A 12,057-nucleotide genomic window follows, 5' to 3' on the forward strand; every position below is an offset into this window, starting at 1 on the left:
GTAGATTTGATACCACTGTTTAACTCTGAGAAACCTTTTGTTAGAATTTTTTGGGGTCAAGCCATATTTGCAGCTGACTATAAAGAGTTTCATATTGAATCTATTGGGTAATCTATTAGACTACGTCTGTCAAATGCAGCTTTACCAAGCTCAATGGCTCTGGCCCCAGCAGATATGAACAAAAAACTACTGGCTATTTTAAAAAGGGGCTGCTAGATATGTCCCACCCTCTCTTCCTGTTTCAGTTGAAATTATGTCACCATGTAGAACAGGGATCCTCAAATCTGGCCCACGAGATCCACTTTCCTACAGAGTTTAGCTTTAACCCTAATAAAACACATCTGAGCATGCTAATCATTGTCTTTAGGGTCATTATAAAATCACAGGTAGGTGAGTTTGATCAAGGTTGGAGCTAAACTCTGCAGCAAGATTTGAGGAACCCTGACATAGAATAATGCTGCATGTCTCAAGGCACTTCAGGGGACCTTTAATTCATATTTATATCATATTTAGTCTTTTGCCTCCAAAATGTTTGTATGTAGGCAAGAAACCTGCTTCGCTGTCAAGGCAACCAGTAGTGACTAGTGAGAATGCCCACAAGCAAGCAACCTCATCGCCAACCCCTGGCCACAGTGTGAACACAGCTGTACTTTTGACTGTCCTCTTGAGTGATATCAGACTTGTCTGTGGAATCCAACGTTAATGACTCCTTTATGGTACCCGACGATGTGTTGTTGATCTCTGCGCTATTTTCCATCCGTGGCCTTTTGATCGGTGTAGACTTTATAAAAAGAGAATGGAAGTTGGCGCCAAGATCCTCATTAGAGCAGGTCATAGAGGGCCACAATGGTTTTACCTGGACCGCTGAAATTACAAAAAACAATATAAATAAATAACAATGAAATACACGCAGACAACTATGTACTCCTCATATAAAAAGTACACAAGTAACGTTACAATATAACTTATTTGCCTTTACTCCGTCGTTTCGGCTTTGGAGTAGAGAATGTCGCTTGCATGCCAATGCTGTTCACAATTTTGGCGAGACATTGGATTCCAACATCTCGTGTAAGTGGCTATAAGACGAATGAAACACGCAAAGCGATATTTCAGAACATCCATCTTATAACGTTAAACGATTGTTTCAAGTTAGCAAGTGAATTGGTTTTACTAACCTTCAAATTCGTTGACGTTCCAACTGTGTACACGGATGGGACAGCCGTTTCGGTCAAATATAGGACTCGGACTAAACCCATTTCATATCGTCTTAAATTCTTGAAACATTCTTCCGTAAAATGCCTCGCATTTATATCAACTAATATAAATTTATATGTCTATGGTTTCGAGGGGAGAGGGATGAATAAAAAAAATGAAGTGCACAGATACATCATTTATAATAAACACTATGGTACTGCATAAAATGTAAGAATTGTAAACTTATATTTCATGCCGACTTTAATCATCATTAGATGAGATAATTTAGTGCGAGGATTGTTTAGTGATACGCTACAGGGCTTTTATTTTGAATTAAATTCCAAAAATCTCTTATTACGTCACCGTCACACGCTCAGCATCAGCCTCCGACGCATCTCTGTAGAAAGGCAAGTTAACAAGTGAACTCTTGCAAATTGTAATCTTATAATATGCTTCAACTAATATTAGCCTAATGAACATATGTGTAAACTACACTGCTGACGACTTTACACTGAGCGAAACTGATCCAGGACAGTTTTAGGGCTTGCGAGAAGGAAGCCAGGGCAGGAGTTTTCATCCTGGCCCTTTTGTAGTAAATCCTCTGCAATAATAAGAGTTGCATTGTTGTCTTATTTACTTAAGTTTGGATTTCCAACCCACGTTATTGATAAGATCTGGGATTATGTTTCTTTATATTAATGTGCCAGAAATGGAATCAAATGGAGAAACAGAATGATGCATTGCAGGGTGTGGATGTTTTGAGAGGGTAATTAGAATGGTTTGATTTCTGCTTTAAGGTGTGGATTTGCTGTGCTGACAATGGGAGCCATAATTTCACGGTGGAAGGTGAGTACTTTTCTCCTTTTGCAACCCTCCTCAATCCAGTTCATGCACTTATTTATCAAACCCATACTAAAACAATAATGCAATTGTTGTGCTCCAAACAGACTAAAGCTTCCACAGTAAAACTTCTGGAGGAACTGGATAAGGTATGTTCCCCACTGTTGTCCTGCCATTTCAAACCCCTTTTCAGCCGTTGTCTTGTGACCTTATCACACAACACAGAGCTGTATGTCATCATCTGAACCTGTGTACTGGCTGCATTTCGTGGCTTTACTCATTCCTGGCTTGCCTCCTGAAGTCTCTTTCTATCTGGAGACTGTATTGATGGGACCATCTGTTCACTGGACTGCTGCGGTTGACCTTAACTGCCAAGTAGTGGTCACTGCTTTGGTTTAAGAGTGAGCTGTAGGAATACACTTTGCAATTCCAGAGGGCTTTATGTTTAATTTCCACTGTACTTTCAACTGTAACTAACAGAGTTTATATCTGGCATTCAGTATTTGTGTTCTGCATCAGCGTGTTCAGTGTTTCTCAGATTTATATTGTGCATAGGTTTTTAATGGAATGCTGTAACATGACACATGGTGACAAATCTGTTATTAATACCACCATGTAAACAATTGAAGTTATATTAACTATAACTTTATAACTAACATTATAACTAACTTTGAGATGTAATTTCAACCTGACCTCACCTTAAAAATGACTTTACCTAGTGTTATCTAATGTAGTCAGATTCAGTTTCAGTTATGTTAATTAATCATTTTAATTATTGAATAAAACCAGTTAACCATGTAAAGCCTGACATATCAAATAATCGTCAGAAAGACATATTTTAATGGAACAATTTAGTGAAACTTATTAGTGAAAATAAAGGGGGAAAAATTGTGAATATGTATTTTATGTTTTGTATCAAATTTGATACATCAAGATTTTATGGCCATATAGTATAATATGGTAAGAATATGCAGCATACTGAGAGGAAAAAACATCCGTTTTATTCTGTTTGGTGAATAATGTTATTTATGTGGAAGGAAGATTAAATTCTGCTTATAATGTAAATCAGTGAGACCGTATTACAGACTTCATGCATTAAATGCATATAAATGATCAGTTATCACTCTATATCTTCCAATAATGTCTTAAAAAACTATAAATATTAGTTTTCTGATCAAAGCTATGTAGTTAAAAACATTGCAATGCAATACAATTGTGCATTTGTAAGCCTGTGTCAGCATTAAACCTGATTTAACATGATTTTTTTTCTAAAAGATAATCAGGTTTTTCAGTCCAGTAAGTGTTCATCTAAAAATATTAATAACAAAATAAAAAGTTATTTTTACATTTACTTTACTCAAAGCAAACAGATATGTGTACCACCATGTAGACATTTTTAGATTAAAACTAAAAGGCCATATACTTTCTAAAAATGTGTGAATCAGTCAGACAGAAGGTATGTAGTAGATAGTGTACAAGAAGTTTTTCAGTGTGATAATTGTGATAATTGAGAGATCCTAGACTTAATAGGGTTAAGATGTTATCAAATTAAGCAATTTTAGGTTACCTTACAAAGCATTTTTTTTACATAATGGCATTGATAATGATCATACAATATTGCGACATGAATCCCCAGGACATTAAGGACCTTGAGGAGTTTCGTGCAAAGAACCAGCGTTTGCTGAAATTGTGGGTGGGCCGACTTCTCTTCTACTCATCTGCTCTGTACCTGATCGCGTGTGTGTGTGTGTATTATCTGTACTCTCCTGAGCAGTGGAGCTCTCGCCTCATCACTGCCCTGCCTCTGATGGCCTTTCCTGCACTGTGAGTCCTGTTTTATTTATAGATAATGACATTCTATTAGGCTTGCTTAGTGTATTACAGTTGATGTTATTACATTTGTATTATGTATTATATCACATGTATTGCATTCTGTTATATTCCTTTTTTAAAGGCTGTTTGGCTTAGGTAGGTCAATGTTATTGTGTCGTTAATGTGTTCTCTTGCTTAATTTTATTTTCTCTCTCTGTTTATAGAGTGTTGCTACTACGAAAACTGCTCATCTTCCTTTTCTCCAAACGTACAGAGAGAAACAGTAAGTTCATGATATGTTGTTTTTCTTAATTCTTCATGGTTTTCTTCATTTTCTAAATCTTTTTTTATTCTCTGCTGTGGCTGTGTGCATTTTACCCATGAATTTTCATAAATGTGTTTAAATACACCAAAGATTTTGATAGAGATCTGATTGGGATTTAATGGATTGACTCATCTGTCTTTTGAATGAATATTTTTATAGATTGACTAATTTATGGTTTCTTCTGTTTCAGATGAAAAATTAGATGATTTAAAAGCACAGAAACTGAAAATAGTAAGTGTGATTTCAGACACATTAGAAAAGTAAGCTTGCTTGTCGCTACTTATATTTCAGATGAATAAAATTGTTCATATGTATCATAAATGAGTTATGTTTTTGACAGCTTGAAGAGGTGATGGAAACAGAGACCTACAAAAATGCTAAGCTCATATTGGAAAGATTTGATCCAGAATCTAAAAAGAAAGCAGTAAGTGCAGTCGTATGTATTATTAAAGCTTGAAAATGGTTTTAAACAGATGAAGGGATTTATTTTTGGAGCTAGTGAGTTAGATGAATACATGGTTTGTCTTTACAGGAAGCAGAAGCCACTCCAGTCAGACCTCACATGACTCCTAGACCAGGACAAGGTTTGTATGCGCTTTTGGTTTTGATTATGTGTTTATGCGTATTTTCCTTAGGCATGATGCACACTGTACTCTCATTATATCCAGAGCTTCGTCACCGGCATGTTGCAATGGCTAGTCCTGGTCCAGTACTCAGTCCCATGCCCCCGGGAGCCACACCCCTTCACATTGCCCCAGGAGGGCCTCCAGAGAAAGGGTTAGCCAGGTCTGTAGCCAGCCCAACAGGAGCAAGCCAAGCAGAAACACCACAACAAATGATGAGAAGCATGAATCCTTATTCAGCAGGACCTGGATCAGGTTCAGTACACTCATACTTACAGCGGACATACATGGTAGATAATTGAATGAAAAACAGTTAGCTGTGGCTCTATAAAATTATGATAGCGATAGTAATTATAAGTGTTTTTAAAGATTAACTTTAAGTGAGTAAATGTAAATAAAAATCCCAAAAAAATACGTGCATAATTACATTTTTCCGTATCATCAGATGTTTAGTAACGTATAGTTTTACGTACACTGTTTTAATACAATTTCACAAATAAAAGTGTGCTGAAATGCCAATTTTTTTCATCCATTATGATGGTGTCCTTTCTAAAGTGATAGTTTGCTTAAAATAATAATTCTGTCATCATGTACTCACCCTCATGTCATTCCAAACCTGCATGACGTCTGGTCTTCTGCAGAACATGAAAGATATTTTGAAGAATGTTAATGTCTTCTTTTGTATGGAACACTGAGACATTTCTTAAAATGTCATATTTTATGTTTCAAGGAAGAAAGATAGAAAGTCATACAGGTTTGGAATGACATGACAGTGAATTTTAGGTGAGCTATCCCTTTAAGTTTGGATAAAGGCATTCACACAGTTTAAGCCTGTATAAAATTCCTTACTAGCATCTTACTCCAGGATTAATGCATTCCTCACTAAATCCACATTTTCTGGGGCTTAACTTCAAACTGAACATTTATAGGTTTCATATTAGCACTATTGTGTATAAATCTTAGCGTGTCATTTTCCTGATTTGTGTAATCTTGAAGTGTTGATCATTTAGGCATGCGTCCTCCTGGTCCACCTCTTGCTCGACCCATCCTTCCACGAGAGCGCAGCACTGTGGACAGAGTCATTGAGTATTTGGTGGGAGATGGACCTCAGAACAGGTATTACACTGGTATAACATACAGTACCACCAGCTTGACATACAAGCTAAGAGAAACACATTGAACACTCTACTGGTCAGAATTATGTCAGTAGCGGAGAGAATTGTTTGTCTCTTTCACTCCTTGAACTTTCAGATATGCATTGATTTGCCAGCAGTGTTTTTCCCACAATGGTATGGCACTGAAGGAGGAATTTGAGTATGTAGGTAAGAACCTATCAGTATGTGAAGTTTTTTTGTCTGAGGATACTTCCTTCTTTGAGGCTTTTATTTTGATACTCCTGTGTGATGTTTTATGTTACAGCATTCCGTTGTGCTTATTGCTACTTCATGAACTCGGCAAGAAAGACCCGCCCCCAAGCCCCCAGACTCCCAGAATTCAGTTTTGAGCGCAGACTTCTCTCTGAATCTCCTGAAACACAGTCTGCCACAGAGACACCAGAGGACAGTGACGCCCCTGAAGGTATTTCATGCTGCTGACAGCCATTGACCTCAGTCTTAAAGCTGCAGCTGGAAAGCTTCAACTTTGAAAGTCAAGACATGCAGTTTCGAAGAAATCATTTACATTTATCATTTGTATGAATGAATGTTGTATTTTATTTTATTTGTGTGTTTTTAGACCGTATTGTCTCGACTCCTGCCACTCGTGTCTCACACCCTGGCACCCTTTGGAGTAAAGTTCATAGTTTCAAGAAATTTCCCTCAGGTCCCAGAACCTACACACTTTACTTACACATACAAAATCATTCAAAAGTTTGGGGTCTGTAAGATTTTTGTTTTTGTTTTTTAAAGGGTCTTATGCCAACCAAGGCTGCATTTATTTGATCAAAAATATAATTTACTATTTAAAATTACTGTTTTCTATTTTAATATACCTTTAAAATATTTTTACTTCAGTTTCAGTTATAGGCTTTAGCTGCTTAAGGAAGAATTTTTTTTATTATCAGTGTTGAAAGTGTTGTGCTGCTTAATGTTCTTGTGGCAACAGTTCTACATTTTCAGGATCCTTTGATCAAATTTAAAATTTATTGAAATAATTTTTGTATCATTGTCTTTGTCTTTGTCACTTTTGATCGATCTAATGTGTCTTTGCTGAATTGCTGAAACTATTAGTTTATTTTTTTTTTTAAATCATACTCACCCCAAACATGTGAGGTAACAGTATTATTTAAAAATAAGAAATCGTACTCACCCCAAACAGTAGTGAATGCACTGCATGATGCTTTGGTGCTAAAGTATTCTCTGCTCCTTACAGTTACAGTGGGTAACATAATCATGATCACAATAATTTCCTATTCAAAGAACACTCTTATACACAAAATCACACAACACAATAAGGACTGACACCATTACAGAGCAGGAAAGTGTGTTTTGTATATTATCTGTATCTTAAATCTGACTGTAAATCATAAATGTCTCCTAATATGTTATTTGAAATATGTCTGTTTTATATCTGTCTTAAAGGAAATATCCTGCATTTTTTACATTCAGCTTACCGTATTTATCTTTATAGAAATTTCAAGTAAAAATATGCTTTTTGCAAGATGTCTGCAAAATTCATATTAGTTTTAGCAAGATGGTCAGCTGCTTAGTTAAGTACTGAATGTCTAAAATGTTGAATACCTTTCTTTAAAAAAAAAATCAGATTTTTTCCCAAACCCCTAGGTGCATGGCTCATTGTCTTAAACTTTTTTTCCTCTAATTGTTAGTTGGCTTGTTTACAGTCTTGACGATACATGTTGTGCTTCTTTTAAACACGTATTATCATACTGAATGTAGAATACCACAAATGATATTGTTATTATTTATATTCTGTTATTAATGCAATAACAGGCCTAATACACACACAATCTCACACATGCACAACAGTGCCATGGCTTTCAGCAGTATACATCCCCAGTGGCAGTTATGTGAATTATTTCATTTTGCAGATGACACAGAAAGAACTACAACTGCTGAGCTTCAGGACCCTACCGCTGAAGATCCACCTGCTGCAAATGAACCAGAGGAAGAAGAGGCACAGTCTCAACAGAGCCCGTCCCCCTCAGAGGATGTCCCACAGGAAGAGGCTGGAGCTCAGGGGTAACAGCAGAAAGAGGATGAATCTAACTAAACTGTGTTTAAATGCAGTTTAAACATGAATGATTAATGCCGTTAGCTACAGATTTTTGGTTTTTGGGATGTTTGGTTTTAACTTCTCCCTAAAGCGTGTTCATTTAGCAGTACTTAGTAATTCTGGAGGCTGTTAAGAGTTTTTACTGCTAATTTATTTATATATGCACCACAGTGTTTACATATAGTGGGCTAAATATCATATCACATTACAGTTTGTAACACTAATAGTGTGGTGTGCCCCATAATGGTGTTGTCACCCAGTACAATACCTGTGCATGGTTTGTTTATGAGGGTGATTTTACCAAACGGACTGCAATTGCTAAAATCAGAATAGTATCATTTTACAGTGTTAGCATTCAGTTGCTTAGTAGATAAGGACAGGATGCATTTTACAGATTTTATCTGTCTTTGTGTTTACAGAATTATTTGAAACTGCAAGCTGAACAAAAACGCACTGTTACAAAAGCATAGTCCTTTTAGGGGAGCGATGCTTGGTGTTTTTTGTGGGGGTTTTTTTGCCAAATGCCGTATTTTTTGGTTTAAATATTTATTCTTTTGTTTTTAATAGTTTTAGTTGCTTGTGTTTTTTCTGGCCAACAGTTTGTTTACGTATTTGTGTATAATTCAACTGTCTTGTGGCTTTCTGGTTAGGAACATGTCTAGGTTTTAACAGCACAGTTTACAGAATTGCTAAATTTGTCAAAATAATATATAGGACGTTTTCTGCATTGCTGTTTACGCTTTACAAGTCAACTGATACCAGAGGTGACACTGGTATTTATTCATGAATTTGAATGGTGATAATGATCATTTTGTAGTGAATTGTGCCTCTGCATTTTGCGTTATTTAATTTTCATGTTCATTGTGAATTGACTCTTATCTCAATAAGCAACACAAAATTCATGTGCTTTGGAACTGGAGTCGTCCACTTGTTCTTGTTTGTCAGTTCTTGTGAGTTGTTATGCACATGTCTGTTGCATTAACACACTGGATTGTGTGCATGGTAAATCCAATAAAAAATATTTTTCTAAAGAATGATTCAACATTATCATGAAAAGTGAGTTTTTCTTTTGTATGCAACAAAGTGATTCTTCAAGAATTAAGGAGCACAATACAGAAAGGCTAAGTGAATGTTTCTGATGCTCATGCCTAAGCAAATATTTCATGCATGATACATAAAAGATAAATACTTGTGCTTTACTGATAACTTTTTTTGTCATATTTTGCCATGGCAACTGAAGTCATTAAAACAAATTAACATTTTCAGGATTTTCAGTTCTTCCAAACCAGATACACCAGCAGCCCCTTTCAACAATCATGTGTACTTTGATAGGATATAACCATGTTATTTCACAAAACCTAAACATTTTATGAAAATGTGTTTCTTTGAGATATTTTCAATGTCAATCAAACCAGCAAATGTAATATGACCGCAAAAATAAGTACTTTGACATGAAATATTTGTACAAAACTGTAGCAATTCTCTCATGGTCCCAGTCATGTGAGCGCAGTTTTAAATAAAGCACCACTGAATGACCTTCAAGCGCGTCATCTATGCATCCGGGACCTTCATTAAATAGAGGGTCTGGCATGCGCAGTAGCGCCTCAGCGGTTCGACCTCTGCAGCCGGGTAAGTGAAGGAGAGCTAGATAGGAACCGGAGAAACTATATTGTCATAATCTTATACCATCATTACGCTTTAGATATATTTAATCAAATCACTCGATCCATTTCATGTTCTACAGATTATATTGTCCTTGCAAAATGAGCTATTAAGTACCAGGTGATGTTTTGAAAGCGCTGATATTGCATTGACCTTAAACTGTTGGCTTTTTCCCATAGAGACAGACGCGGGTTTATTCCTCACCACAGTCAGCGAGCTCAATCAAACATGTACGCCTGTGCGAAGTTCGTGTCCACACCGGCACTGGTGAGTGTTTAGAGCGGTTTTTACAGTTATGATATAATGGGAAAGCTCAGTGAATTATGGTTCCTTAAAATGCAAGAGGCCTGGTACACTTGAATTTTTCCTATGTTGATGCAGTGCACTTCATATGGGTTTTTTGGATGGCATATTGTAAAAAATACTGTATCAGAATTTTTTTGTGTGTGTATATCTTTGTGGTTAAGATGTCAGTGGGCAGATGGTTGCTAATGCTATCATCTGGACCGCGATTAAAGGGAAGTCAAGGTCATTATAAAAATCTTGCAGTAAATTCATAATGTTTCCTAGACTGTTATTTTAAATGCTCTACCCTTGATCTAAAGGACAAAATACAATAGTAATAGTTGGTTCAAGGCTGCGGGTGTTATGTTCTGCTTTGTTGCTGTCTTTTTGAACTGGACTAGCCACAGTCCTTTTATTAATTAAATTATAAATGTATTTATTTGTTCAGTTGACATTTGGAGTCTAATTTCAAATTGTAACAATTATTTAACAGATTTTCTGGACACAAGGCACCTCCCACATAATCCAAGTTTTCAATCAACAGTTTGGCCTTGTGTGTCAGTCTTCGTTACAGCACTTTAATTGTATGTCTTAGGTGCTAATGTGGTTTTTGATCTCCGTCTCAGGTCCGCTCTGGCTCAAGGGCGCTGTGTAGACCACTCTCTGCCTCTGTGCTCTCCAGGCCAGATGTCAGCTCTGCAGAGGTGAGTGCTTTATGCATATGGCCTAATGGTTAGAGAGCGGACTTGTAACTCCAAGGTCTCAGGATTGTAGGTGGGAGGAGTGAATGTACAGCGCTTTCTTCCACCTTCAGTACCACTACTGATGTGAGACTTTTGAGCAATGCACCGAACCCCCAATTACTCCTCCGGCGCAGCAGCAAAAGTGGCTGTGTACACATTGTGTGAATGAATGGGACAACATATTTGACCACACATCACTTTCATATGCCATGTTTAAGATCCGTGGCACTTACTTGCCGTTTTAAATGAATGTGTAATACCCTTTTAGTAGTTATTTTTCCCTGAAAAGCCTTTTTCTTAGACAAGGACTTTTTAAGTCATCTTTAGATTCAGTCTTTTTTTACAAAATTTTTATAAGCATTTACTTGCATTCTTAGCTTGTTGCAATCTACAAAGCGATTTCTTTTTGTCAAGTGATGATTGGTACAGTTCATTCATTTTGATCGTTGTCTTTCTTTCTCAAGGCCAGCCCAGCTTTTCTGCCACAGACGGCCGTTTCCCAGGTTGCAGTGCGGGGTTTTCAGACAAGTGCTGTAAGCCGTGACATCGACACAGCCGCCAAGTTCATCGGTGCTGGTGCCGCCACTGTGGGAGTGGCAGGTTCGGGAGCTGGAATCGGAACCGTGTTCGGCAGCCTCATTATTGGATATGCTAGGTACGCTAAACCAGCATCTCTGAAAATAATAACCATCTTGTTGCCATCACTTGTTGTACATGAAACAATTAATTTCTGGAACTTTCCATATTGGTAGTGTCACAAAACTATAGCTTTACTCAAATTGGGTGTTTTTTTTTTTGTTTATAGTTCTAACTTATTTTTAAATTTATTTTAAATAAGAACTGAGCTTGTTAACATGGTAGCAATCCAAGTGTAGTGTTCTGCTAAATATTGCATTTATGTAGTTCAACAAATTTAACCTGTCATGCATCACACTGTTGTTAGCTGATGTCTCTTTTTCATAACATAGCAATGTTCCTAAACCGAGATCTGGTGATGAGTGACCCCTGACCTCTCTCTCTCTCTCCTGCAGGAACCCATCTCTGAAGCAGCAGTTGTTCTCATATGCTATTTTAGGATTTGCCCTGTCTGAGGCTATGGGTCTCTTCTGTTTGATGGTGGCTTTCCTCATTCTGTTTGCCATGTAAATACTGCTCCGTCCACCTCTTTCCACCGCTGCGACGACACGTGTTTTACACTGGCTACCAAAAGAGTTCTGTGTTGGTGTCATTAAAATTGTACATTTCCAAGTTTTGTTGAAGGCTGATAAGATAAAACATGTATTGTAAAAATGTATCCAAATACAGAATAAATACATGTATTTCACAATTTAAAATGTCTGAA

General features: G+C 36.9%; 1 protein-coding gene and 1 pseudogene across 1 annotated transcript; both read left to right on the forward strand.

Annotated features, from left to right (window-relative positions):
* Nucleotides 1–1,931: 1,931 nt before the first annotated feature.
* Nucleotides 1,932–8,022, forward strand: LOC132151428 (endoplasmic reticulum junction formation protein lunapark-B-like; annotated as a pseudogene).
* Nucleotides 8,023–9,589: 1,567 nt separating this feature from the next.
* On the forward strand, nucleotides 9,590–12,049 carry LOC132152081 (ATP synthase F(0) complex subunit C3, mitochondrial-like). The gene is made up of 5 exons (XM_059560758.1): nucleotides 9,590–9,654; nucleotides 9,867–9,954; nucleotides 10,599–10,676; nucleotides 11,180–11,370; nucleotides 11,747–12,049. The coding sequence occupies exons 2-5, from the start codon at nucleotides 9,916–9,918 to the stop codon at nucleotides 11,859–11,861; spliced, it is 423 nt and encodes a 140-aa protein (XP_059416741.1). The 5' UTR covers nucleotides 9,590–9,654; nucleotides 9,867–9,915; the 3' UTR covers nucleotides 11,862–12,049.
* The last annotated feature ends 8 nt before the right edge of the window (nucleotides 12,050–12,057 follow it).

Source organism: Carassius carassius, chromosome 10 (genome assembly GCF_963082965.1).
Source record: "Carassius carassius chromosome 10, fCarCar2.1, whole genome shotgun sequence".
NCBI classification, from domain to species: Eukaryota; Metazoa; Chordata; class Actinopteri; order Cypriniformes; family Cyprinidae; genus Carassius; species Carassius carassius.

Coding starts and splice junctions, on each gene's coding strand:
- LOC132152081 (XM_059560758.1), top strand. CDS start 9,916: ATGTACGCCTGTGCGAAGTTCGTGTCCACACCGGCACTG. Junction 9,955..10,598: donor TCGTGTCCACACCGGCACTG/GTGAGTGTTTAG, acceptor TCTCCGTCTCAG/GTCCGCTCTGGCTCAAGGGC. Junction 11,371..11,746: donor CTCATTATTGGATATGCTAG/GTACGCTAAACC, acceptor TCTCTCCTGCAG/GAACCCATCTCTGAAGCAGC.